Source organism: Bidens hawaiensis, unplaced genomic scaffold (genome assembly GCF_021521415.1).
Source record: "Bidens hawaiensis isolate Kalapana, Puna unplaced genomic scaffold, B.hawaiensis_p1.1 tig00005897_1, whole genome shotgun sequence".
Taxonomy (NCBI): Eukaryota; Viridiplantae; Streptophyta; class Magnoliopsida; order Asterales; family Asteraceae; genus Bidens; species Bidens hawaiensis.
Window position 1 is genome coordinate 856301 of NW_027491387.1, and position 26765 is coordinate 883065.

Below are 26765 nucleotides of genomic sequence, written 5' to 3' on the forward strand. Positions count from 1 at the left end.
TGGTGTCACATGAGAGGCTCGGCTTGATTCCTCAAACGGCGTTGACCGAGATGCCGAGGCCTCCTGCTGTGCTATCAACTGTTTCTTCCACCACTACAACTCTGCCAACAACTACTTTTCCTCCGCCTCTGCCTAGTGATGTCTCTTTTATGAGAATCACTCAGCCTCAGGGACCAATTCAACCAGTTCATCCTTCTGTATACAATTTGTCACCTGGACGTCAAACGGAAATGCTGCTTAATCTGTTACACTTATATGAAAACCAAATGGCAGCTGACTGACTCAATCAAGAACGACTCATGGAGAATCAAAGAAAAATGATGAGTTACATTTCGTTCTGTCGGAAGGAGACCAAGTCGCTGCGTGCGATTGTTGAGTCTCAGGGGGTGAAATTAAAAGAACAAGATGAGTTAATTTTACAATTAACTTATAAAGAAGATGCCCTCAAGAAACTAAAAAATGATGATGATGATCCTGACGAGTCTGATGCAGGAGGTGAGCCTAAACAATCACATGGTTCATCCTCTGGTGCTGGTGTGAGTGGCGCTGATGATTCAAACAAACAGATAATTTCATTTCAAGATCCAACAGCGGCCAAGCCGATAGAGATGATTGAGGCTAACACGGTGATATTTATTGATGAATTGGGGATGGTTAGAAGTGTGGTGAACAAAGATGAGATACAGATCGGTGAGTTTGTGGTTAGATCTTTGACAAGGGAGCAGATCTCGATTTTACTTGGGCTAAATGATGATCAGCTGACTGCATTAGAGACTGAGCCCGATGTCGAAGTAATCAATGAGAATGAAATGGATGATGATCCGTTATTTATGAATACGGACTTTATTTATGAGAACGAGGAGATTGAAATGGAGGATGTGACTGCTGAAGAGTACCCGGACTTGTATCAACACGCAAATGTTGATCAAGGTGCTCCGGTATTTCATGAAGACGTAATTAAAGAAACTGAGGATGATTTGGAGAAGATTGTGCAGCGAACGGTTCCTTCACTCAAAGAAGTGACTGATGATGACATTGAAAGATGGTTCAAACGCCAGAAAGTGGGTAAGATCATCAGTGCTTTTCGGTATGTAGATAAAGAAAGAAAGGATGCCGCTGCTGCTTGGATTGAAGCAAATCAGATGACTACCTTCAAGACTGTTTCTAAGGTACATGGTGACATTGTCTCCTGGCTCTATGATTCAGACCTTAAGGTATGTATTGTTAAATGGGAAAAAGGTGTGCAATATTACGAGAGGATAATGGATGTTCTAATACTACCGCGTTGGGATGTACGCACCCTCGCGAGACGTCCATTTATCAATCGTGGGGGCAACCGAACTGCTGAGTGGTTTCATCAACACTTACTGTTCAAGGTCAATCATGGCTTCAAGTTCTTCAAGCCCCAGGTCCCAAGACGTAAACGTACTGATGAGATTGATCCGAGGACCGGCTGGAAGAAACTTGTTTTGAAAGTGAAGCCACCAAAGACAATGAGAAGGGTTCCTGTGAAGACAATGCCTCAAGATATCCATCTGTCTTTCAACCGTTGGTACTATGACAATCGTACTGGCGAGGCCATTATTGTTCGTGGTCGAGGACTACAGGCTGAGCTCATCAAGATAATCGATCCGATGTGGTTGGTTAATTTATCAGAGACAGACAATGACGTGCTACACAGGAAGCAAATTTTGTTTGAAAGCCAAGAAGATTACGACCTGGCTATGCAATTCCAACGAGTTGTTCGTGTATGCCATGAACATGGGATTCATAGTTGCAGAGATTGGCAGACAAAGCGTTTCAAATAAGTTAAAGACAAAGAGCTCAAGACGAGGGGGTGTCTGTTAGTGCACGGTTTTGCGTCTCGAGTCTTTGTAATTATCATTAATGTTTATTTGATTATTTTAATGTAATATTTAATGCTTATTTATCCAATTCGTTATGATTGAGTCTAGTTCGCTAGGAATGTTAGCGAACTAAGACTAGTTCGTTAAGGTTATGTCTCGTTCGCTAGGGATGTTAGCGAACTAGGACTTTATAATGTATTCCCTCCTGATTCGTTAGGGGATGTTAACGAATCAGGGGTGGTTCGTTAAGATAAGTTATTTAACGAAGGGGATGCTGGTTCGCTAGGGGATGTTAGCGAACCAGATCGTCTTCTATAAATAGTGAACCACTGTTCACTTGTAAAGTGTTGAAGTTTTGAGAGAATTAATGTTATTCAGAAATATGTAAAGTATTCTCTCTCTCTCAAGCTTCACGTTAACCTTATATTGATAATATATACACTAATAACAATCGAACTAAGGTATTAAAAGAGTTAGATCCGTTTAATTAATATCAATGTATAGATCTGGATCAGATCTAAGATACTGATTAGAACGAGTTGTAAGTTCAAGGGATCAAACAGTTGTGCGCAAAATATGAATCCGGTTCAATAAAGTCTACGCCCCAAAAGAAAAAAGTTAGTTTTATTATGCCCGATTTCAATATTGAATCTGGAGTTAAAAAAGATGATTGTGAGACGTTAGCTGTTATAGCTAAAGGGAAGCGAGTTGTTGAACCGGACTGGGAGGTAAACACATCTAAAAGACCTCAGAGATTTAAGTTCCTTTCCGAATTTTATTGCTCACCGCATGCGAAACGTGCGGTGTCGTTGAAAGCTACGCTAACAAAGCAAGAGTCGAAGGTGGCTGGGTATGTGTTCGCGGCTTACGGGAACCATTGGTAAGTTTTAGTGTTTATGTGTTATTAATTATGAATAGGTATTGGGTATTATATACTTTATATGTATTGTGATATTTATTTTCATTAATTCAGGGACATTGTATTTAGCACGGGAGGTGGGGTTAGCATACGAATGGTGATAATGGAAACTTTATGGCCGGACACATGGATGCACGTGTCGGTAATGTCAGCGTGGGCAAGTGTGTTAAACCACGAAGAAGCTATACGTTCAAAGTTTAACACGGTTCATAGGCTTTTCTGCTCGACCGTGATGCTGGTATGATTAGTATTTTTTTATTTAGTAGTGTTGTTTTGTTGGTCATGAATAATGATTAATTTGTGTTGATAAATGACACAGCTACCGCACCAGTATGAAAAAGACCTACAAACAAGAATCGGATTTTTTAAGGAAAAAATGGACAAGCATCTGGAAACACAAAGACTAAGAAGCATTGTAGGTGTGGATGTTGTGTTGATACCAATTATAAACACAAAGCACTTCTATTTAATGGCGTTCAACCTGAAGACACATCAGACTTTTGTTATCGATAATATGGGGACCAGGGGGTCGTTCAAGTTTATTTATAAGGGCTGGCCCGAGAAGATGGTATGTGTGTTTTTTTGTTGTTCAAGCATTATTATTTAAATTTTTATGTTAACTGCTGTTAATAAAATTTGTCACAGAGAGAAACATTTGCTAGTTACCTAGCGTTGGTAGATCACCCCGATTTGTCAAAGGTCAACACATCAACACTGACGAGGGTGGATATACCATGGGCTAGTAAAAGCAACCATATCGATTATGGAGTGTTTATGATGAGACACATGGAGACCTTTAAGGGTTGTGTGACAAAGGAATGGTTTGCTGATTGTGGGCTCTCAGATGAGGTTGACGCTCGTGGAAAAGTTATAGGGAAACAAAAGGCGGAGCTAAACGATCTTCGAAGGAAGTATGTCGCAAAGATGTTGTTGAACGAAATCAACTTGACAAAGGAGGATTTCGTGCAAGTTATGATGGAGTATGATAGTTTGTCTGCTGATTCGAAGATGGGACTGGAAAACACAACGTCGTCAAGAATAATTGAACGCTTGAAGCTATGTTGATATTATGGTACAAGTATTTTCTTTATGTGGATTTGAAAGTAAGACTTTTGGTTTTGTGTTTTGGATTTGAAAAGTTTGAATGATAGTACAACTTGTTTTGGATTTTAATGTTAGACTCTTGTTTTTAAAAGAACTTGTTTTGGGTTTTAATGTTTATCGATTGCAACATGTTAAGAATATGTGATGATGGTTTAATACATGAGAAGTGTGTAGTATAATTAGTTGTTGTGTGTTGTAGTTAACGTATTAAGCAAATCCGTGTATTAGTTAATGATGAGTCTGTTTTGGTTAATAACACGTTAATCCGAATTTTAACCTATAAGTTGATAAAAAAGTATGTGTAATATTAACAAACCAAAGTGTTTGAAGGTAAGGAATTAGAATATGCATATCACCTTAATCAGAATTTTAACATTATATGTTGTATGGGTTGATTAGAAAGTAAGAGTAATATTAAGAAACCAAACTGTTTGTAGGTAATGAATTTGAACATCGATGTGTTCAGTGTATAAAATATCAATATGAATGGACATTAATAACAAAGAAAAACATAACTTATTACCCAATCATAAAGCAACGTAAATGTTTTCTAATGCTGAACAATAAGATCAGGCACATATCAATAAATAGAGCGTCCATAAGATAATAAAACACACTCAGCAACCACTGTTTCTAAAATGAAAATTGGAAAAAAGTTATAATGTGCTAATAAAATACAAACCAAACAAAGTTTAAAACCCACAATGAACCTTAATGTTCCATCTCATCAACTTGGGAGGAGGTAGAAGCCGCTGAAGTGTCACCGGTTATAGCATACTTATGATGATTACGGGCATCGTGACCTGGTTGCTTACATATTCTGCACGTCCGTTGAGGGTTATCCAGTTTACGTTGACTTATTGCTTGCTCTCGTAAAGACCTGTACCGAATAGGAAGCCCGCAACCTTTATTCCTAACACCAATTGGAGCATGTACGTTGATCTGATCAGGTTGAGGGACACCAATGAGTTCTTCAAACCGGTCTCTTCTGCAAAGTCTAGGGGCGTCAAACGTAATCTCGTCAACTTTTGTTTTGTAATCATTGACGTAGTCACGAAATTGGTTTAATTTTTCCATGTCAGTAACCAGTTTATTTATAATATGATCGTTCACGATATTAATATCCCAAAAAACACGATATACATCGGTAGTTTTGTCTACGTTAGGCTCATCAAAACCAATAGAACGCATCGGGCTATTAGAAACGGCATCTTTGGTCCACCTACGGTTAATGTACTGCCTTGGGAAAACCCTGATATCTCCAATGTGGAGAACCTTAAAAATGTGGCGACATAGTAAGCCAAATTGCTCGAACCGCTTGCAGCTGCAATACATAGTCACATCTTCCGAGCGAATCATTGCCTATGATGATTAGTAAACTATTTATATATATAAAACAATAAATATCAAAAAAAAAAACATGTAAGCCCGTATAATATTTACCTCGTGAAAAGAAGCTGGTAGATGCTCAAAGTCTCGAATACTAAACATTAAAAAATCACCAACCTGTTCGTAGCTTCGGGAAGTGCAGTTGTGAAGGGCATGCTGAATTTCCATTTGGACATCAAAAAATATGGTTCTTGTGTATATTTCATGAGCTTGATTTTCAAGAGTGTAGTTACTTTCAATTTTTGCACTTGTGTAACGACAATAATGATTGTTCTTCTGATGTTCATGCCTTCGATGTTCCAATGCAGTTTCAAAATGTGCCAAGAACTCGACCAAAGTGCAAGTTGTGTTGTAAAATTTCCCAAAAAAGTAGTTCTCGCTCTCTGATCTTGATGACGTACGCATTAGACCAGACATGTTTTCTTTACGATAGTATGTTGGAATCCACGAATCTCTAATCTGGAAAATATCTTTCAGCCAGGCATGGTCGTTTAAGTGAAAATCGGTCATTATGGAATCCCACTCCTTCTCAAACAATTCAGGTGTTATAGAATCAGTCCATAAAATATCACAAATCCGAGTCTTAAAATCGGTAGTGTTGCATAGATTGGACCGACCTGGGAATGTATGTTTTTTCAGAGAATTAGAAACCAATATAATCATTATTGTTATAAATAAAAAGGTGGAAGACAATTAAAATGGAGTTTGTACCTTCCCATATAGTTTATCCATGATATGCCACATGAACAAATGGTGTCTAGAATTTGGGAAAACGTCTTCAATTGCGCGCATAATGGCGGGGTCTTGGTCAGTTACAACCACAGGGGGTTCGTAACCAAAAGCACTCTTAAAACACCTCAATAACCATGAATAAGTTTCGGTTGTTTCATCTCCAAGTAGAGCCGCGCCAGGAGTAACATTCCTATTATGGTTGTCGATTCCAGTAAATGGAACAAAAACCATGTTATATGTAAGGCCCCGAACCCGGTAGCCCTACTTTAGCGTCGGATTTACTCATAAACACAGTTCTTCAATCAGAGTTTATTAAAACTTTTCGCGGAATATAAAACATCAATCATTTGTTACAAAACGTTAAACCTTTTCTTTGATACCATAACACAAAACTTTATATTTAAAACATCTTTACTTCTTTCTTCAGATGCCAGCCGTTCAATCCATGCCGTGTGTCATCCTCATGCTAACTCTGTAATCAGCTCACCTGCGTGCATACTAAAAGTCAGCTACGCTGAGTGAGTTCTAGTTAATCGAACGCCATACAATACATACACATACATACATATCCGTAGATACATATCCATACTTCACTAGTTACCCTTCTGTTCTACATACACACTTACTACCATACATACACACATATTTATAACCACTAACCTCAGTCTACCGAGAGTACGTTCATAGTCCGCCGTCTATACCTGTACTCAAGGTCGTGAACACGTAAAAGGTCCGCGGTCCTTACCTATGTTCACCCTTTATGGTACGTGCAAGGTCCGCAGTCCTTCCCTATACCATCCTACATCCACAACACGTACAAGGTCCACAGTCCTCCCCTATGTTGCAACCTAAACCATAGCACGTACGAGGTCCGCAGTCCTCCCCTATGCTACCACAATACAACTACAGCACGTATAAGGTCCACAGTCCTTTCCTATGCTGATGCCTATCTATAATACGTATGAGGTCCGCAGTCCTTAACTACGTTGTCGTCTATTATCTGTAACACGTATAAGGCCCACCATCCCTATCTACGTTTACGTCTATCATCTACTTTACGTATAAGGCCCGCAGTCCTTAACTACGTTTACATCTATCATCTACTTTACGTATAAGGCCCGCAGTCCTTAACTACGCCATCACCAGCCGAGTCTATGTCCGACAAAAGCTAGAGGGATTTGCCATCCTAACTTACTATGTCGAACGTAGAACTCACATACCATTCGTGTACCTGCATACACCTACTTCACATATACAATAATTACATCATAGCATAAGAACACCCTAGGCGTTCTTTACATCATTCATTTAACAACCATACCTCTTGTCGATACGTGCAATATCCGAAGATCGTTCACGCCCCGACAAGTATTCATTTGTAATGTTCATGCATCTTCGATGTATAATATTCGTACCTTTATTTTTGACCTGACAGTACGCGCAATATCCGAAGATCGTTCGCGTACCGACAAGCAACCATTCATATCCATCACATATATCACATATGGCATACACTTATCACTTAGGATAAATGTATTAACAACACATCGAGTATGCACACAGCCCCGAAAACATAACACATAAATGGGGCTAGAAACTCACCTGAATACTGTTACGCTCTCCGTTAATAGTTATTCCCCTCTTGAGCTGCGCACGGCTAACTGTATAATATTTACACGTATCAATTAGCTACTACTACTTATGTTGCGTTTCTATCTTTATATGACCCACAACGAACGGGGGTCCGGGGGCAGCGCCCCTGGTAGCGGGGTTCTAGGGGCGGCAGCCCCTAGCGGGGTCCAAGGGGCAGAGCCCCTGGCTGGGGTTAAGCTGCCAGGTCAGCTTGGAAAAATTTTATTTTCGATAACTGCCTTAACACATTTTCCATTAGGTTTTTAATTTATTTTATAAACGAACTTCACTTCAGGCGAAGTTAAACCTTAGGCGAACTTGGAAACAGCTTGGTTCTGGCTTGATTCGGTCGAATAGGGACACGTTCGATCGAATAGGAACACGTTCGATCGAATACAACACGTTCGATCAAACAGGAACACGTTCGATCGAATACAACACGTTCGATCAAACAGGAACACGTTCGATCGAATACAACACTCATTCGATCGAATACAAAACTCATTCGATCGAATGAGTTGGAGACCATTCGGTTGCTTCCCTATTCGGTCGACTGGACTTGTTCGATCTACGCATTCGATCGAATGGACTGATTCGATCGACTGGTTCGATCGAATGAGTCTGATTCGACTCCTTCAAGCTGGGCGACGGAGAAACCCACGGGTTTTCCAGATTTTCCAGATTTTTGACCCAAAATCGAAGTTTTTGACATGGAAATGCTCGGGATTGAAAGGGCTATCGATTCCTAGTACTTTTAAACACAAAAGCTTGCATTTTGACACCAAAACAAGGCGGTTTTTGACCCGAAAACTCAAGTTACGAAAATGGGAGTTTTTGCTCGATTTGAGGTCGGAAATGGTTATGAAAACGGATGATTTTCGAGAGGGACTTACCAAAAACGATTAGGAACAAGATTGTGGACTCGGATTTGTGATTTGAGAACTTTCTCTCTCTAGCTTCTCTCTCTAGAAATGAGAGTGTTTGGGTGGGTGTAAGTGAAGGAAGATGGTGAAAATGGTGGAAGTGTCAAGAACTTTCGTTTATATACTACGGGTTTGGTTAGGCTCGGGTTGGCTTCCTACGGGTTGAGACAGGCCGAGTTCATAAAATAACTAAGCCCAAGACCCGTTCCTTACTCGACATTAAATAACTAAAACGTGAAATTACTAAACATAACTTTCTTTTATTTATCAATATAAAAATTTTAGGATGTTACATTATACCTATAAATGAATATAAAATGAAATAAATACACACAGCTTTTGTTTGTATAATTGAAAAGAAAAAAATGTATAATATGGAATGAAAAGTTGTGTACTTGTTATGACGATATGTAGCATCAAATGGGACAACGTCCCTGAAGACATAGAAATTTCTCTTTGCACACTCGTCAGCCCAAAATAAACCCTTCAATGTGACTTCTTTGCTGGTAATATAGTCACATGAAAAATTAGGACAAAAGTCTTTTTTCGCCATAAGACGTTTAACAACCATCTCAACATCGTAGTCGCCAATATACAAGTTAATCTTTCTTTTGTAGTTTTTGCAATCAGACTTTGTTGCGCCAACTTTATCGAAGCCACCATACAGGGTCCGCATAATGTTAAAAGCCTTCACCGGACCAATATTGATATTAGCCAAAATCATCTATCACCTTTTTATGTGTAAATGTAAGCTCCCTAGAAGCTCTCAGAAAATGCATATCATTTTCGTTAACAAAAGGATGATTGTGTGCCTCGCCAAGAAATTTGACCCTATATTTGCCTTTATCATTTAAAACCAAGCGGAGTTGTGCATTACAACCGGTTCTTTGAGAAGGTCGCCTACGCTCTTTTTTCCTTTTATAATCTTGACTAAGCGTGTCAACTTCCTTAATAGTTCTTGAACCTTCCTTGGTACAAACAAAATACTTGAGACGAACAACGTTATTAACGACCGATTGTGTGCCTTTCCTTATAGAAAACCCGCCCGCTAAAGCATATCTTTTATAGAATTGCTCTGCAGCATCTACAGAATCAAAAAGCATACCTTCATTGGGTATCATTGATGCAGACACAATTGGCGTGTACGTCTTAGTGTCGGAATTGGGAGAGATGTGTTGAATCCCAAGCTCTTGGTAAGTTTGGTGGATCTATGAAGTAAATACAAGAAAACTAATCAACTAAAAAATTAAAAATAACAAGCAATAACACACTTATTTACGCAAAATTCAAAAATAGCCAACAGACATTATAATAGAAAAAAACAAGCAAAACACACTAAAAAAATTCATTAATGCAGAATACAATAACAGCCTTCAGACACTATAATCGAAAAACAGCACAAGACACACTAAAAGATCAACACCTAAAACACAGTATAATAAAAATAACACGCAAAAAACACACTATAAAAAATTAACACCTAAAGCACACTATAATAAAAATAACACGCAAAAAACACACTATAATCAAACTTCTGAACCCTAGTTGACAGCTGATGAGAATACAATGAAGAAACAAAACAGAAAAAACAACATAGTCAACAAACAAATCGTAAACAACTAATAAACACACCAGTTTACAAACGAACCCTAATAAACACACCAGTTTACAAACGAACCCTAATAAACACACCAGTTTACAACATTATTACTAATTTAGACATCGATCACATGAAAATAACGAACCCTAATGGCGGTTGAGATATTTGTTATCACCGGTACAGTATATACGAAATAAAAAACATCATAATTACGATAAGATCGTAATTACGATCGGATGTGTTGAACCCTAGTGACGAATTAAATAACAACGTAACCTAATTGTTATAGGTTTAGAAAAATTCAGAATAACATAACACACCATGTTGCAAAGCACATAAAGAAAAAATTCAAAAAAAATAATATTTGAATTTTACCTAATTGATGTTCATCCATGAAGGTATCCATCTTGAATATTGTATTGACTAGTAAGATGATTAATTGATATGAATAAATGAGATGGAGAATAAGAAATAAAAGAATACTGGATCTTGATGATAATGAAGAACGTGCATGATAATATCAAATCAATTGGTTATTTTTTATAACGTTCAACTACATATCGATTAATAAGAAACAAATCATGGGTGTATAATATTTTTAATTAATTATATATTTAAATACCATAATAAGAAAAGAAAGTAAGATTACAATCCTACCCTTATCATCTAATGGTTGAAAATGCTTCCTACACTTTTTAGGAAAACATTACTTTTTATTTTAACCTTTCTCTCTCTCTCTATATATATATATATACATATATAAACAAAATCGAAAATTTTAAAATGAGTCAAGTTTTCGGGTTTGAAAATTAACGAATGTTACATTAGCTGTTCGAGTCAATCAATGTGGCTTTTCATCTTAAGCACATAAGATGACACCGATTGGGTTTCTTCCATATGACATGCATGAAGCGCTCGAACCGTTTCGAAGCGTTCCACCCTAGCTTGTGTAAGGAACATTTCCTTTAGTTGGGCCCATGATTTTCAAAGTCCTTTTGAATCTCGGGAATCATAGTTCCCAACATGAGGCAAGAAACTTGCACAGAATCCTTGGTGTATTTTAACTAATCATTATAGGCATCAACATCGTTAATGTTAGGTTCATCGGGAATAGGATCGTCCAATATATAGGATTTCTTCTCTTGCTTGAGAACGATTATCAAGCTTCGATGCCAATCCATGAAATTGTTGTAGTTGAGACGATCCTTATTGAGTATGATTTTTAGTGATAGGTTATGGACAAGCGGGATAATTGCGTTAGGTGGATTTTTTATTGCGGTCGTCTACATAATTTAAAAAGGCTCAACTTTAGTATTTTCGATATCATTAATCAATTTTAATCGTTAATAACATTTTATGTCTCAAAGACAATTAAAATCTAGAACCAACGTTACATTCATATAGTAGTTAGGTGACCTTTATCGTACTATTTGAATTAACAAGGTAGTCAACATTTGACTATTGCAACCATTTGCAACTTCTAGTTTTATGGGATCAGTTAAACATCTTTATGTTTAGTTGGCATGTTTAATCCCATCAACACCATTGTACGTCATGCTTCGGTGACCCTATTCACATTGTTTCCAAATCAAGTCGTCCTACTTACACACACGTGTGAGTTTACACATACAAGTGGTTAGGTGACCTTTATCCCACAAATAGGGAAAACCCACCTCAAACACACAAGTTCCCTCCAATGTGGTTAGAAGACATTTATCCCACATAGAGTTCTGAAGTGATTCGAGTGTCGTATAAAAGGATGGTGTTAGATGATGCTAGATTGTCGCTGTCTAGTCAAAAACAATTAAAACAAGTTCCTAATCACCTAAGCAAGCTAGGGTAAGTAGGGTGTCGAACCACGAGGAGTATGTGGTCAATGTAATCGTGTAAACAATTTCTAAGATTATGAAGTATGAATGGTAGTGCTGATCACACAAGAAAATAAGGTTGAGTTTTAATACTAATTAAACACTTTAACAAATTCGAGCAATTAATAAAGCAAATCACACCCGGGGTTCAAGTATATGCATACAAATAGTAATCTCATGCAACCTAACAGATTAACTATCATTGATTAACACAGACTGGCTAACGAGTTAAACCTTAGGCACCAACAATAACTAACACATGGAACTGGTTATCAAACAATCCCTACCAATGTGACTCAACTAAGGGCAATTGCATGCTTCATTGAATTCAACTAGTCAAAACAGTCCTATGAGCAATTATTATAGCAACCGACAAACTTATCGTTCTGATCAACGTAAACCTAAACCGACTAAATGCACAGCAATACCAAACATCAATACTCATAGATTAATCAACAATAGTTACAAAGTATTCGTTCTTAGTACATGAGAAAACTGAAAATTATACAAACTTTACATCCCGGGTATGATTCGGAGAAGACTAGTCGAGCATTGTCATCGATAGATCAACAATTATGATGAGGAAGGCCATTAGGATTGATCAAGATATGATTGGTAGCCCTGGAATTCACCCAAAATCGCCTAATAGCTGCTGGAAGTCGTTATAATGGTTTAGGGTTCGTAAAATAGAAGATATAGGTCAAAACCAGTTTTTTCCCGTTTTTTATGTCCATCGCGATACGCGATGGCCATATGACCATCTCATCGCGTATCGCTACCTAAGAAAACCTCATATTCAGATTCCTCTCATAGAAAAACCCAAAATTCATACATTATGGCTCCCGTAACTCATTTTCTAGCCCAGGATATGCCCGTTTTACTTCCTAGTCGCATTCTGTCAACCCATCTTGTTCAGTTTTAGCATCGGCTTATGATTTCTCATCCATACTCTTCCCAAATCCTTGTAACACTTCCCAAGACATCAAATCATGCTCCGGTCTTCTTGAGATATCATTCCATGCTCGTACAAGTCTCTAATTTAACATCTTTAACGATCAATGACCTGAAATACAAAAGCACGTATGAAGTACCAAAGTTCTAACAATATATTCAATAAAACTATATAATTAATACACTAATATATATACAAAATACCCGACCATCATTAGACTTGTTTTCAAAGGGGATTTTCGCTTTCTAAATTCTAGATTGGAAAACAATTTATGTACATTGCATTTGCATGTATTCAAATGTATGGTATTTTGTTTAGAACTAATTTTCAAAGTTCCTTTTAATAAAACCAATTTTATTGTGAAATCATTAACCTTTAATAAAATCAATTTTATTACCTAATGATTTCTAAGGAACCAATTTTATGCAAGTTGTTGATTTTAAATTGTTAACTATCCATATCCTAATAAGATAAAACAAAAAATATAAATCAACCAAGCAAGCATAAACAAACAACCACAATCTCATAATCATAGCCAACTAATCTTGACAACAGTCATTGATCGAAACAAGTGTGCCAAAAGGTCTCTCCTAATGGACGAAAAGGACACAAGGCACGTGTCGGTGAACTCTCACTTGATATCGCATCCAAATTCTTCAAGTGTCCACCTTTGTGTTGTGATTCCTTCATTTTATTTCGGCTTCCTTTTGGGCTCCAACTTCAGCTCCTAGCAGTTTTGGGCCTCCATATTGGGTTTTGGTTATTGGGCTAAAATCCCATCTTGGACTATGAGGTCCATTAAGGCCTAAATCGTCTCAAAACCTAAAACCCAATTTCTTGTGTATCTTCTTTTGCAAAAAAAAATATCCTAATACATTTTTCTCTAGTAAAAGATATGCAACTAATCTACCTATTATTACATACCAATATGAATAAATAGATTACAAACACAAATAAATATTACAACCATATCGAATAACCGAATAAACCACAACACAAAACACACATCCAAACACAAGGTCTTGGCTAGTTATGAACATCCAAATATGCAAGTAATATAAGTCCAAAATGATTCCCCTTTTAACCTCACAATTTTCGGCCAGGTTATTAGAAAACCGAAAATTGAGGGTTTTATCCAAACAATATAACCAATCATCCAAATGACTTAATTTCTCAAGATTACCACATGCATGTAAAGTAAAATCTTGAAAAACCAAGGGGTAACCAAAAGCCCTAAAATCTTCAGCCATATGGTAAACCACACCAAAAAAACACGAAAAGTTTAGATCTATTAAAGCATGTATTCGTATAAGCGGCTCTTGATACCATTTTTGGGTTTTTAAAAAGTTTATCAAAGCCATGTAACCAAATTTATATGAAACACGCAGCGGATATATTTATTTCAAAAATTGTTATTTAGATGAATATAAAACCAATTTTATATACAACACCCAAAACCTGGATCCATATACGAAAATACATACTATCAAAATAAACAACCTTAGGGTGTTTAGCAAACAACCTTCAAGTTGCTAGGAAATATGGAGAGGATGATGTTCTTGAGAGGCTAGTCTTCAAATTGAGTAAACCCTCAAGCTTGTATTCCCTAAGCCATCAACAAAACACCCTTTGATTTGCTAGAATTTGCACTTAAGACTCCTAACTTCTCCTCCTTTGATCTTAGCCAAAAATGGGAGAGAAAAAGAGAGGTGTAACATCCCGTTTTCTCGTTTCGGTTAATAAAATAAAAAAATTAGTTATTATAAGTCGGGCTAGTGTTGGGTTAAATAGATATGAGTTATGAACTTGGGTTAGAAAGGAAAGGAATAAAGACCATGGGTTTAAGCCCATGACCCATCATATATAAACAACAATTGACCCATAATCCATTCATTTACACATATTCCATACACCACCCGAAACACACACTTAAGCTCTCTCTCTAGTTTCTCTCTTGTCTAGCTGAACCAAGAAGGAAAAACCGATCCCGACCCAAGGAAATGATAGTAGTATGATGTTGTATGGATCCAAACCCGCTAGATTTAGTTCCGAAACGACGAGCCGACACCTTTAAACCGTTAAAGTCACGTGATCCAGCTGGAATCATGTATGAACCGAGCAAAAGATAAGCCTAGGGATCACCCTAGCTCAGATCTGGATCGAACGGGACGAAAAACAGTGGTAAAATAAGCGAGATCTCGCTTTTCAGGCGTGATCCCAGTTTTTCGGCGATGAAGGAGCCGGAAACACGTATACGTGGATGTCTGAGAATTTTCTGACATTCTGACCTAACCCTAATTTGTTAGCGGGGGGCTAACGAATGAGCCCTAGTTCGTTAGCGGGGAGATGACGAACTAACCTTAATTCGTTATGTTAATTCGTTAAGGAATGAATGACGAACAACCCCAATTCGTCAAGTGGTTCGTTAAGGGAGAACAAACGAATGAACCCCCAGTTCATTAAAGGTTTAGTTCGTTAAAGGTTCATTTCGTTAACGGTTCAATTCGCTATGAAGTTCAATTCGTTCACCAACCATACGAATGAGGTCCAATTCGTTAAAAGGACCAGTTCGTCATAAGGTCCAATTCGTTACGAGAACCAGTTCGTGATGATAGTCAATTTGTTAAGAACTGGGTAACGAACTAGAAGTTTGATAAAATGATAGAACAGTCCCTGGACTTAGAAAAGAATGATATGATTACATAATAGCCCTTGGACTTTGATATTTTATGAAATATACCTTTAAAGGTTAACAAGTAACGAATAACTAACCGGTAAAGGTTCAATGAAGTAAAACCGGCTTAGACGCTTAAGATTAATTAAGTAAACAATAAGAAGAGCTAGAACCGTATTTAATATATGTAATGATTATACAGTTAGTCGTGCACAGCTCAAGAAAGGAATAACCATAAACGGTGAACGAAATCGCGTTCAGATGAGTTTCTAGCCCCTATTCCTTGTTATGTTTTCGGGGCTGTGTGCATACTCGATGTGATAGTTAAACCACTTACCTTAAGTGGTAAGTGTATGCCTTGTATGATTCATGTATGATGATTGCCTGACGGTGCATGAACGATCTTCGGATATTGCATGTACCGCCAGGTGGTAGTTAGAGATAGGATTGCTATATATGATGTTTGAATGATGTATGTATGTTATATTGATAGTACATGAACGATTTTCGGATATTGCACGTGTTGTTAAGGAAAGTATGTAAAGATAGGTATGGTATTGTTGCACAAAACAAATGGACCAGACTATAAGAATATCTGTGAGGATAGGGACCAGACCCTAAGAATATCTGTGAGGATAGGGACTAGACCCTAAAATATCTGTGAGGATATGAACCAGACCCTAATAATACATATGTGAGGATAGGGACCAGACTTATAATATTTGTCAGGGTAGGGACCAGACCCTAATAATATATGTGATGTTGGGGACCAGACCCTTATAATATATATGAGGTTATAGGGTGGAAGGCTCTTAAAGTAGTATGGATAAGATGACACAACATGAATACACAACTGAATTCAACCGCATGTCAAGGTTGGTGCCAGACATGGTGAACACTGAGGCCAAGCGGATCAAGTGTTACCTTAGGGGACTGCCGCAGAATGTTCGCGTCTTGGTCAAGGCTGGTAGACCGGCTACTTTTGATTCTTGTCGGCATATGATGACTTGTCGGGAACGTAGAAATGGTTTGCGATGACTTGTCGGCATATGATGTAGAGGTGGAAGAGAAGAAGTATGAAAAGTGGGTCGCTCCTGCTAAACGACCCGGTAATAAATTGTGGAACCCCAGGGACAAAAAGTAGAGGGTATGGGAGAAGAAGTCGTGCAAAACTTGTGGTAAAATGCACGGAGGGGAATTTAAGTGGAGTAGGAGTTCTGATGTTTGTCACAAATGTGGGAAGGCTCATGGTGGGGAATGCAGGCTTGGGTCCAATGTGTGTTATAAGTTAGGGAAGGCAGGGCATTATGCCAATGAATGCAGTGCAAAGCCCGTGTGTTACAAATGTGGCATGACAGGCCATATGGCAAGGGAGTGCACCGATGATGAGGCTGGAGGAGGTGGAAAGAAGGATGTTGATCAAGCAAGGCCAAGGACTAGAGCCTACATGCTGACCCAGGAACAAGCTAGACAAATCCCTGATGTCGTGACTGGTACGTTTTTAGTAAATGGTATATCTGCTTCCGTATTATTCTATTCGGGTGCGAATAGAAGTTTTGTAGCTATGACATTTAGTAAATTAGCTAGAATGAAATGTTGTCGAGTGTCTGAAACCTTTATATAAGAAACCGCTAGTGACACTTCGGTTTAAATAATGAAAATGGTTAAGAACTATAAGGTAGAGTTAGATGGACATGAGTTCCCTGTTAGCTTGTATGTCATGACCTTGGGAGGGTTTGATGTGGTTTTGGGAATGGATTGGTTGTCCGGCTATAAAGCTCAGATAGTGTGTAAAAGTAGGATAATAATATTAAAGTCCTTGGATGGTAGTGCGGTGACGGTTTATGGTGATAAGGAAAGTTCTGGGCTTAATGTCATTTCGATGATAAAAGCCGAGGGTTTGTTAAGGCGAGGGTGCGGTGCTTACCTGGCATATGTTGTCAACGCTACTGCCGAGATGAAAGAAATGAAAGACGTTCCTATCGGGTGCGACTACCCAGAAGTATTCCCAGAAGATCTGTCGGGGTTGCCACCGGAGCGGGAGATAGAATTCCAAATAGATTTAATACCAGGAGCCCAGCCCGTCGCGAAAGCGCCTTACCGTCTAGCACCGTACGAGATGAAAGAACTGATGCCCCAACTGTAAGAACTCCTCGATAAAGGTTTTATTAGACCAAGTGTTTCCCCGTGGGGCGCACCTGTGCTATTTGTGAAGAAGAAGGATGGAAGTAAGAGGATGTGCATAGAATATCGCGAGTAGAATAAGGTTACGGTAAAGAATAGATATCCTTTGCCAAGGATTGATGATCTATTTGACCAACTGCAAGGTTCAAGTTGGTTCTCACGAATAGATCTTAGATCAGGCTGTCATCAACTCAAAGTGAAAGAGGCAGACATCCCTAAAATAGTGTTTCGGACGCGGTATGGACACTACGAGTTCCTCGTGATGTCATTCGGTCTAACAAACGCTCTTGCAGCATTTATGGATATGATGAATAGGGTGTGTCGGCCGATGTTGGATGAATCAGTTATCGTCTTCATCGATGATATATTGATTTATTAAAAAGCGAGCCAGATCATGTTAGGCATCTGTGTGAAACCCTTCGGATCTAACTCAGATCTAAGGTCTAATAAAAATTATGGATCTAGTTCATGGTTGCTCTTATAGATTATATGTTGTATACATTAGTATTAGTTTGTATTAGGTGTATAGATATAGTATAGATTGAATAATTATATGAAGCTTTGGTTGAGAGAACAATTGGGCAGAGATTTGATAATATTAGCTCAAAACTTAAATTATGAAGAGGATGAACCTCTATATATAGAAGACAGGGCTAGTTCGTTACACATTCTGTACGAACTAGGCTCCTGCTTCGTTACAAGACATTAAACAGATAAACTTAACAAAACACCCCTCTGATTCGTTAAACATCCTTAACGAATCAGGAGGAACTTAACTTAAGGTCTAGTTCGTTAAACATCCTTAACGAACTAGACAGTTCCTTTAATGAACTAGCTTACTTTAATAGTATCTTTTACATTAAATAAACGATAAATACAAAACGATAATTACAAAGACTCAAGATGCAAAATCGTGTACTAACAGACACCCCCTCGTCTTGAGCTCTTTGTCTTTAAATTACTTGAAGTGTCTTGTCTACCAATCTATGCAGCTGTGAATACCATGTTCATGACACACGCGAACAACACGTTGAAACTGAATTGCTCGATCATAGTCTTCACGACGCTCTATCAATATTTTATTCTTAAAAGGAACGTCATTGTCGGTCTCTATCAAATTCACAAGCCACATCGGGTCAATGATCTTTATCATCTCGGTCTTTAAGCCTTTACCCAATACAATAACGGCCTCGCCAGTTCGGTTGTCGTAGTACCAGCGGTTGAAAGATAAATACATGTGTTGGTTTAGCGTCTTCACCGGTACACGCTACATTGTTCTTGATGGCTTTACCTTAAGTACCAACTTCCTCCAACCTGTCCTTGGATTGATCTTATCGATAAGCTTGCGAGTTGGAACCTGTGGCTTAAAAAATTTTAACCTGTGGTTCACCTCAAACAGCAAGTGTTGGTGAAACCAACTTTCTTGGTGATTCCCTCCACGGTTAATAAACAGTCGACACGCGAGGATCCGACCGTCCCAACGAGGTAATGAGAGAACATCGGTAATCTTCTCATAGTATTGAATGTCTTTCTCCTATTTTATAATATAAACCTTTAAATCGGAATCATAAAGCCAAGAAATAATGTCACCTCGCACTTTAGATACGGCTTTGAAGGATGTCATCTGATTAGCTTGAGCATGAGCGACAGCTTCAACTTTCAGCTCTTGTCCACATATCGGAATGCATCAATAATCTTATGAGCCTTCTTATCCCGACAAGCAAACCATTTCTGAATGTCAGCAACGGATTGATCGGTCTTTGAATTGAATCACGTATCAACAACGTTCTTGCCCTTTGAAATCTTCTCCATATGATCTTCTGCTGCTTTAACGGTTTCCTCAGTAAATATAGGAGCACCCTGATCAACATGAGTGTGTTGAAATAAATCAGGGTATTCCTCAGCAGTCGTGTCCTCAATCTCCACCTCCTCGTCCTCATAAATAAACGCCGTATTCATTTCAATAGTAGGATCATTTAAGATCTCTTCGTCATTCACAACCTCAACGTCATCCTCGGCCTCTAACACGGTTAACTCATCATCGTTTAGACCAAGAAGAATAGAAATTTGCTCTCATGTTAGAGACCTCTCAACAAACTGTCCAACCTCAATCTCATCCGCATTAACAATACTTCTAACCACCCCCTTACCATCAACGAAGATAACGGTATTAGCCTTGATCATCTCAATGGGTGTAGCAGCTGTAGTATCATGACAAGCGATAATCTGTTTTCCCGAATCACCAGCTGAACTTGTACCAGCACCTGAAGCCGAGCCGTGAGTTTTTTTAGGCCCACTTCCTCCAGTACCCGAAGCATTTGGATCTTCTTCATTGTTTTTAAGCTTCTTTAGTTCATCGTTCTTGCAAGTAAGCTGCAAGATAGGATCCTCTTGCTGTTTTATTTTCACCCCCTGAGATGTAACATCCTAAATTTTATAATGATAAATAAAGAAAGTTACGTTTAGTGATTTCGCGTTATTAATTAAATTAATATCGAGTAAAGAACGGATCATGGACTTAGATTAATTAAGATGGATTAAATGAGAATGGGCCTTAGGTCCATGGGCTTTAAGGGATATAAATATCCCCTAAACCACCATAAAACCCTAAACCTCATTTCATTTCCATCTTATTCTCTAACACACTCCAAAACACACACACACCACACACCGCCATATATGGCCGGCGGCCGAGAGAGAGAAACGAGCAAGATCCGAGAGAGAGTAAACGATTAGTTGTGATTAAACAAGCTAACCAAGATCGAACGAGACAAAAAGGTATGTTCTTGACCTTTAAAGTTTACGTTTTATTGAACGTTTAGCCTTGAAACTTGAAACGATAATAGATCGGGTCTAAACGAAACGTAAAGTAACAAACTTGATGTTGGAAATGAACTTGACAAACCTATGGCTATGTACGGCGACTTGTTATTAAACGTTTTAAGCCGAAAGCTCCAAAATTTATGTCTTTCCGGGCTAAGTTTTACCCGAACTAGGCCATGGGAATTATCGAGGAGTTAGTTAACGTAATATCCAAGAAATTCTCGATGAAATAAGGGTGACTGTGGTGATTAAGTTTGAACAGAGACGGCAGCTGGGCAACTTCGCCTGCAAGCCATAACTTCGCCTTCATGCAAGTTCGCTTGCAAGCAAGTTCGCCTAGCTGATAACTTCGCCTAAGGCCAAGTTCGCCTAGCTGATAGCTTCGCTTAAGGAAAAGTTTGCCTAGCTGATAACTTCGCCTAAGGCCAAGTTCGCCTAACTGATAACTTCGCCTGGTGATAAGTTCGCCCATGATAACTTCGCCTGGTGATAAGTTCGCCCATGATAACTTCGCCTGGCATATGTTCGCCTAGGGTTAACTTCGCTGATCACTAACTTCGCTTATTGTTAAGTTCGCTTAATGATAAGTTCGCTGGAGGCAGCTCGACCCCAGCCAGGGGCTCTGCCCCTTGGATCCTGCTAGGGGCTGCCGCCCCTAGACCCCGCTGCCAGGGGCGCTGCCCCCGGACCCCCGTTCGTTGTGGGTTATATAAAGATAGAAATACAACATCAGTAGTAGTAGTTAATTGATACGTGTAAATATTATACAGTTAGCCGTGCACAACTCAAGAAGGGAATAACGATTAACGGAGAGCGTAACAGGATTCAGGTGAGTTTCTAGCCCCACTTCCTTGTTATATTTTCTGGGCTGTGTGCATACTCGATGTGATAGTTAATACACTTATCTTAAGTGATACGTGTATGCCTTGTATGATTTATGTATGATGATTGCTTGACGGTGCGTGAACGATCTTCGGATATTGCATGAACCGTCATGTGGTAGTTAAGATATGATTGATAAGTATGATGAGAGATATGATGTATGTATGAATATATGATGTATGCATAATGTATGTATGTTATGATGATGGTACGTGAACGCTTTTCGGAGATTGCACGTATTGTCAAGGAAAGTATGTATGAACAGGTATGGTACAGTTACACGAAACAAAGGGACCAGACCCTAATAATATCTGTGATCTTAGGGACCAGACCCTTATAATATCTGTGATCTTAGGGACCAGACCCTTATAATATCTGTGATGTTAGGGACCAGACCCTTATAATATCTGTGATGTTAGGGACCAGACCCTTATAATATCTGTGAGGTTATAGGGCGAAAGGCTCTTTAAAACGTATGATTATGTATGTAAAGAAAGTATGAAGGTAAGAATGAAAGTATATACACTTATGTGTGTATGAAAGAAAGTTAAGAGGTTAAGTATGAAATGTAAGAAGGTATTGTATGAGTATGTATGATTAACTAGAACTCACTCAGCATAGCTGACTTTTAGTATGCACGCAGGTGAGTAGAATAAGGCAGGTAGCTTGAGGAGGACACATGGCAGAGTTGGACGAAGCTGGTATCTGAAGATTGTGCTATGATGTTTTATTTTAAAAGACTATGTTTTGTTTTTAAATGACTATGAATGCCCGATAAGACAAAAATTATGGTTATGGAATGTAATGGTTTGAATGTTTTTAATGTTCCGTGAATGTTTTAATTAACTCTGATATTTAGAACTGCGTTTATGAGTAAATCCAACACGAAAGTAGGGCTACCGGTAACGGGACCTTACAAGTTGGTATCAGAGAAAAGTTCGAGAGATTTAAGCATCCTACATACTTAGACTCGAACAGAGAATGGGATTTAAGTAAGAAAAGAAAGAAGATGCCAGTTCAAGAATGCCATGTGTCGCTCAAGCAAGATCAGTAAAGGCAAAGTGTATGATTAAATGATATATGTTAATGAGAAAGAAAAGATATGTGAACGACAGGGATAGGAATAATTGATTGTTTGACTTGAGTAACTGCTTAAGTAGAACCAGCACAAATAGACTCATAAAGGGAAGTGTATAGGATACGGAAAGTAACTTGATCAGCTAATCACAGCTGGCCACTGTTATTACCTGTTAACCTTACTATCCTTGTACTAAATAGTTCTTTGAGTGATGATGTTTGTGTTTTCCCTTTTAGAATACGATGGCTGGAGCTGGAGACATTGCTGGAATTAGAGGTCGCACTGGACGACGCGGCAGGCCTCGTCGTGTCCAGCAACCTTCGGTTGAGACAGCTTCCAACACCGAAGCTGAAGGAAGCGCAGCTGGAAGAAACCCGGAGAACAACGAAGGAGTCCAACTGGATCCCGCGATTCAATCAGCTATTGTTCAAGCCGTAGCTACAGCTGTGAAGAATATAACTCCTGGAGGGTCTGCTGGAAGTCGTGAAAGAACTGCTGAAGGGGCAGGTGGTGATGGTAGGAAAGATGATGAGAGGGAAAATGGTGATTCAAGTGAGGTAAGGTCTATGAAAGTTGATGATAGGAAGAGAGGCCGAGGCGGTTGCAACTATAAGTCCTTCAAAGGTTGTGACCCGCCTAAGCTGACTGGTTTAGGAGACGCAATCGCTACTCTTCAGTGGATAACCGCCATGGATAAAATTATCCGCATTAGCAAGTGTCGTCCCGACCAAGCGGTAGGTTATGCTACTCAATCATTCGAGGATGAGGCTATGTATTGGTGGGAGAGTGTGGAGCAGAGGAAGGCCCGTGAAGAGATCAAAGAGATGAAGTGGGAGGATCTGAAGGAGTTAGTGATGAAGAAGTTCTGTGCTGACGCCGAGGTTGAGAGGGCGGAGATGAAGTTCCTGAACTTGAAAGCTGGGACAATGACACATCGTGAGTACACCACCGATTTCAATCGAATGTCTAGGTTGGTACCCGATATGGTTAACACTGAGGCCAAGAGAACCAAGTGTTATGTGAGGGGATTGCCACAGAAAGTCCGCATGCTAGTCAGGACGAGTAAACCTGCTACCTTTGACTCTGCTGTCGAACTCGCAGAGGTGGTTTATGCTGACCTGGCTGCGGATGACACAGTGGTAGAAGAAGAAAAGAAAGATAGGAAGTGGGTTGCTCCTTTTAAGCGACCCGGTACTCAGTTATGGAACCCCAAAGATAAGAAGCAGAAAGTGTGGGAGAAGAGATCGTGTAAGACCTGCGGAAAGATGAATGGTGGTGAGTGCAAGTGGGGTAGAAGTTCTGATGTTTGTCTCAAATGTGGAAAGGCTCATGGTGGAGAATGCAGAATGGGGTCGAATGCCTATTATAAGTGCGGAAAGGTAGGGCATTATGCTAATGAGTGCGGTGCGAAGCCAGCATGTTACAAATGTGGCAAGACATGCCATATGGCAAGAGAGTGCACTGAAGGTGAGGCTGGAGGTAGTGGGAAGAAAGATTCTGATCAAGCAAGGCCGAGGACTAGAGCCTATATGCTGACCCAGGAACAAGCTAGACAGATTCCTAATGTTGTGACAGGTACGTTCTTAGTAAACGGCATTTCTGCTTCCGTATTATTTTATTCTGGTGCGAATAGAAGTTTTGTAGCTACGACATTTAGTAAACTAGCTAAAATGAAAGGCTGCCGAGTGTCGGAAACTTTTGTAGTAGAAACCGCCAGTGACACTTCGGTTAAAATAACAAAAATGGTTAAGGATTGTAAGATAGAGTTAGAGGGACATGAGTTCCCTGTTACCTTGTATGTTATGACCTTAGGAGGGTTCGATGTAGTCTTGGGAATGGATTGGTTGTCTGAGTTTGAAGCTCAGATAGTATGTAAGAGTAGAATAATAAAGCTAAGGTCTTTAGATGGTAGTGCGGTGACGGTTTACGGTGATAAAGAAAGTTCAGGGTTTAACGTCATTTCGATGATAAAAGGCGAAGGGTTATTACGACGAGGATGTGGTGCCAACCTGGCGTATGTTGTCAACGCTACGGCCGAGACGAAAGAAATGAAAGATGTTCCCATTGTGTGCGACTACCCAGAAGTATTCCCTGAGGATCTTCCGGGGTTACCACCGGAGCGAGAGATAGAATTCCAGATAGATTTAATACCAGGAGCCCAGCCCGTCGCGAAAGCACCTTACCGTCTAGCTCCGTCCGAGATGAAAGAATTAATGTCCCAACTGCAAGAACTCCTCGACAAAGGTTTCATAAGACCAAGTGTTTCCCCGTGGGGCGCACCAGTGTTGTTCGTGAAAAAGAAGGATGGAAGTATGAGAATGTGCATAGACTATCGTGAGTTGAATAAGCTTACGGTGAAGAATAGATATCCTTTGCCAAGGATTGATGATCTGTTTGACCAACTGCAAGGTTCAAGTTGGTTCTCACGGCTAAATCTCAGATCAGGCTATCATCAACTTAAGGTGAAAGAGGCAGACATCCCTAAAACAGTGTTCCGAACGCGGTATGGACACTACGAGTTCCTCGTAATGTCATTCGGTCTAACGAATGCTCCCGCATCATTTATGGACATGATGATTAGGGTTTGTCGGCCGATGTTGGATAAGTCAGTTGTCGTCTTCATTGATGATATATTGATTTATTCAAAGAGCCAGACTGATCATTCTGAGCATCTGAGAGAGGTATTGGAAGTTCTGAAGAAAGAGAAGTTGTAACTCGCCTGGTGATAAGTTCGCCCATGATAACTTCGCCTGGTGATAAGTTCGCCCATGATAACTTCGCCTGGCATATGTTCACCTAGGGTTAACTTCGCCGATCACTAACTTCGCTTATTGTTAAGTTCGCTTAATGATAAGTTCGCTGGAGGCAGCTCGACCCCAGCCAGGGGCTCTGCCCCTTGGATCCTGCTAGGGGCTGCCGCCCCTAGACCCCGCTGCCAGGGGCGCTGCCCCCGGACCCCCGTTTGTTGTGGGTTATATAAAGATAGAAATACAACATCAGTAGTAGTAGTTAATTGATACGTGTAAATATTATACAGTTAGCCGTGCATAACTCAAGAAGGGAATGACGATTAACGGAGAGCGTAATAGGATTCAGGTGAGTTTCTAGCCCCACTTCCTTGTTATGTTTTCGACGCTGTGTGCATACTCGATGTGAGAGTTAATACACTTATCTTAAGTGATAAGTGTATGCCTTGTATGATTTATGTATGATGATTGCTTGATGGTGCGTGAACGATCTTCGGATATTGCATGAACCGTCAGGTGGTAGTTAAGATATGATTGATAAGTATGATGAGAGATATGATGTATGTATGAATATATGATGTATGCATAATGTATGTATGTTATGATGATGGTACGTGAACGCTCTTCGGAGATTGCACGTATTGTCAAGGAAAGTATGTATGAACAGGTATGGTACAGTTACACGAAACAAAGGGACCAGACCCTAATAATATCTGTGATGTTAGGGACCAGACCCTTATAATATCTGTGATCTTAAGGACCAGACCTTTATAATATCTGTGATGTTAGGGACCAGACCCTTATAATATCTGTGATGTTAGGGACCAGACCCTTATAATATCTGTGAGGTTATAGGGCGAAAGGCTCTTTAAAACGTATGATTATGTATGTAAAGAAAGTATGAAGGTAAGAATGAAAGTATATACACTTATGTGTGTATGAAAGAAAGTTAAGAGGTTAAGTATGAAATGTAAGAAGGTATTGTATGAGTATGTATGATTAACTAGAACTCACTCAGCATAGCTGACTTTTAGTATGCACGCAGGTGAGTAGAATAAGGCAGGTAGCTTGAGGAGGACACATGGCAGAGTTGGACGAAGCTGGCATCTGAAGATTGTGCTATGATGTTTTATTTTAAAAGACTATGTTTTGTTTTTAAATGACTATGAATGCCCGATAAAACAAGAATTATGGTTTATGGAATGTAATGGTTTGAATGTTTTTAATGTTCCGCGAATGTTTTAATTAACTCTGATATTTAGAACTGCGTTTATGAGTAAATCCAACACGAAAGTAGGGCTACCGGTAACGGGGCCTTACATGAGACTTAACAATCTCACGGAGGACTTTTGTCTCCTTTTGGCAGAAGGATACATAACTTACCAGCTTCTTTTGGTTCTCCAACATGCAT

At 39.3% G+C, this 26765-nt stretch overlaps 1 protein-coding gene and 1 pseudogene across 1 annotated transcript; one reads left to right on the forward strand and one right to left on the reverse strand.

Annotated features, from left to right (window-relative positions):
* The first annotated feature begins 2593 nt into the window (after positions 1-2593).
* On the forward strand, positions 2594-4029 carry LOC143630996 (uncharacterized). The gene is made up of 3 exons (XM_077099866.1): positions 2594-2727; positions 2821-3334; positions 3412-4029. The coding sequence occupies exons 2-3, from the start codon at positions 3077-3079 to the stop codon at positions 3829-3831; spliced, it is 678 nt and encodes a 225-aa protein (XP_076955981.1). The 5' UTR covers positions 2594-2727; positions 2821-3076; the 3' UTR covers positions 3832-4029.
* Positions 4030-4581: 552 nt separating this feature from the next.
* On the reverse strand, positions 4582-9804 carry LOC143630999 (protein FAR1-RELATED SEQUENCE 5-like; annotated as a pseudogene).
* Between the last annotated feature and the right edge of the window lie 16961 nt (positions 9805-26765).

Excerpts from the sequence above, each read along its gene's own strand:
- LOC143630996 (XM_077099866.1), top strand. The coding sequence starts at position 3,077 with ATGACACAGCTACCGCACCAGTATGAAAAAGACCTACAAACAAGAATC. Across the intron at positions 3,335-3,411 it reads AGGGCTGGCCCGAGAAGATG|AGAGAAACATTTGCTAGTTA; the intron begins GTATGTGTGTTT and ends AATTTGTCACAG.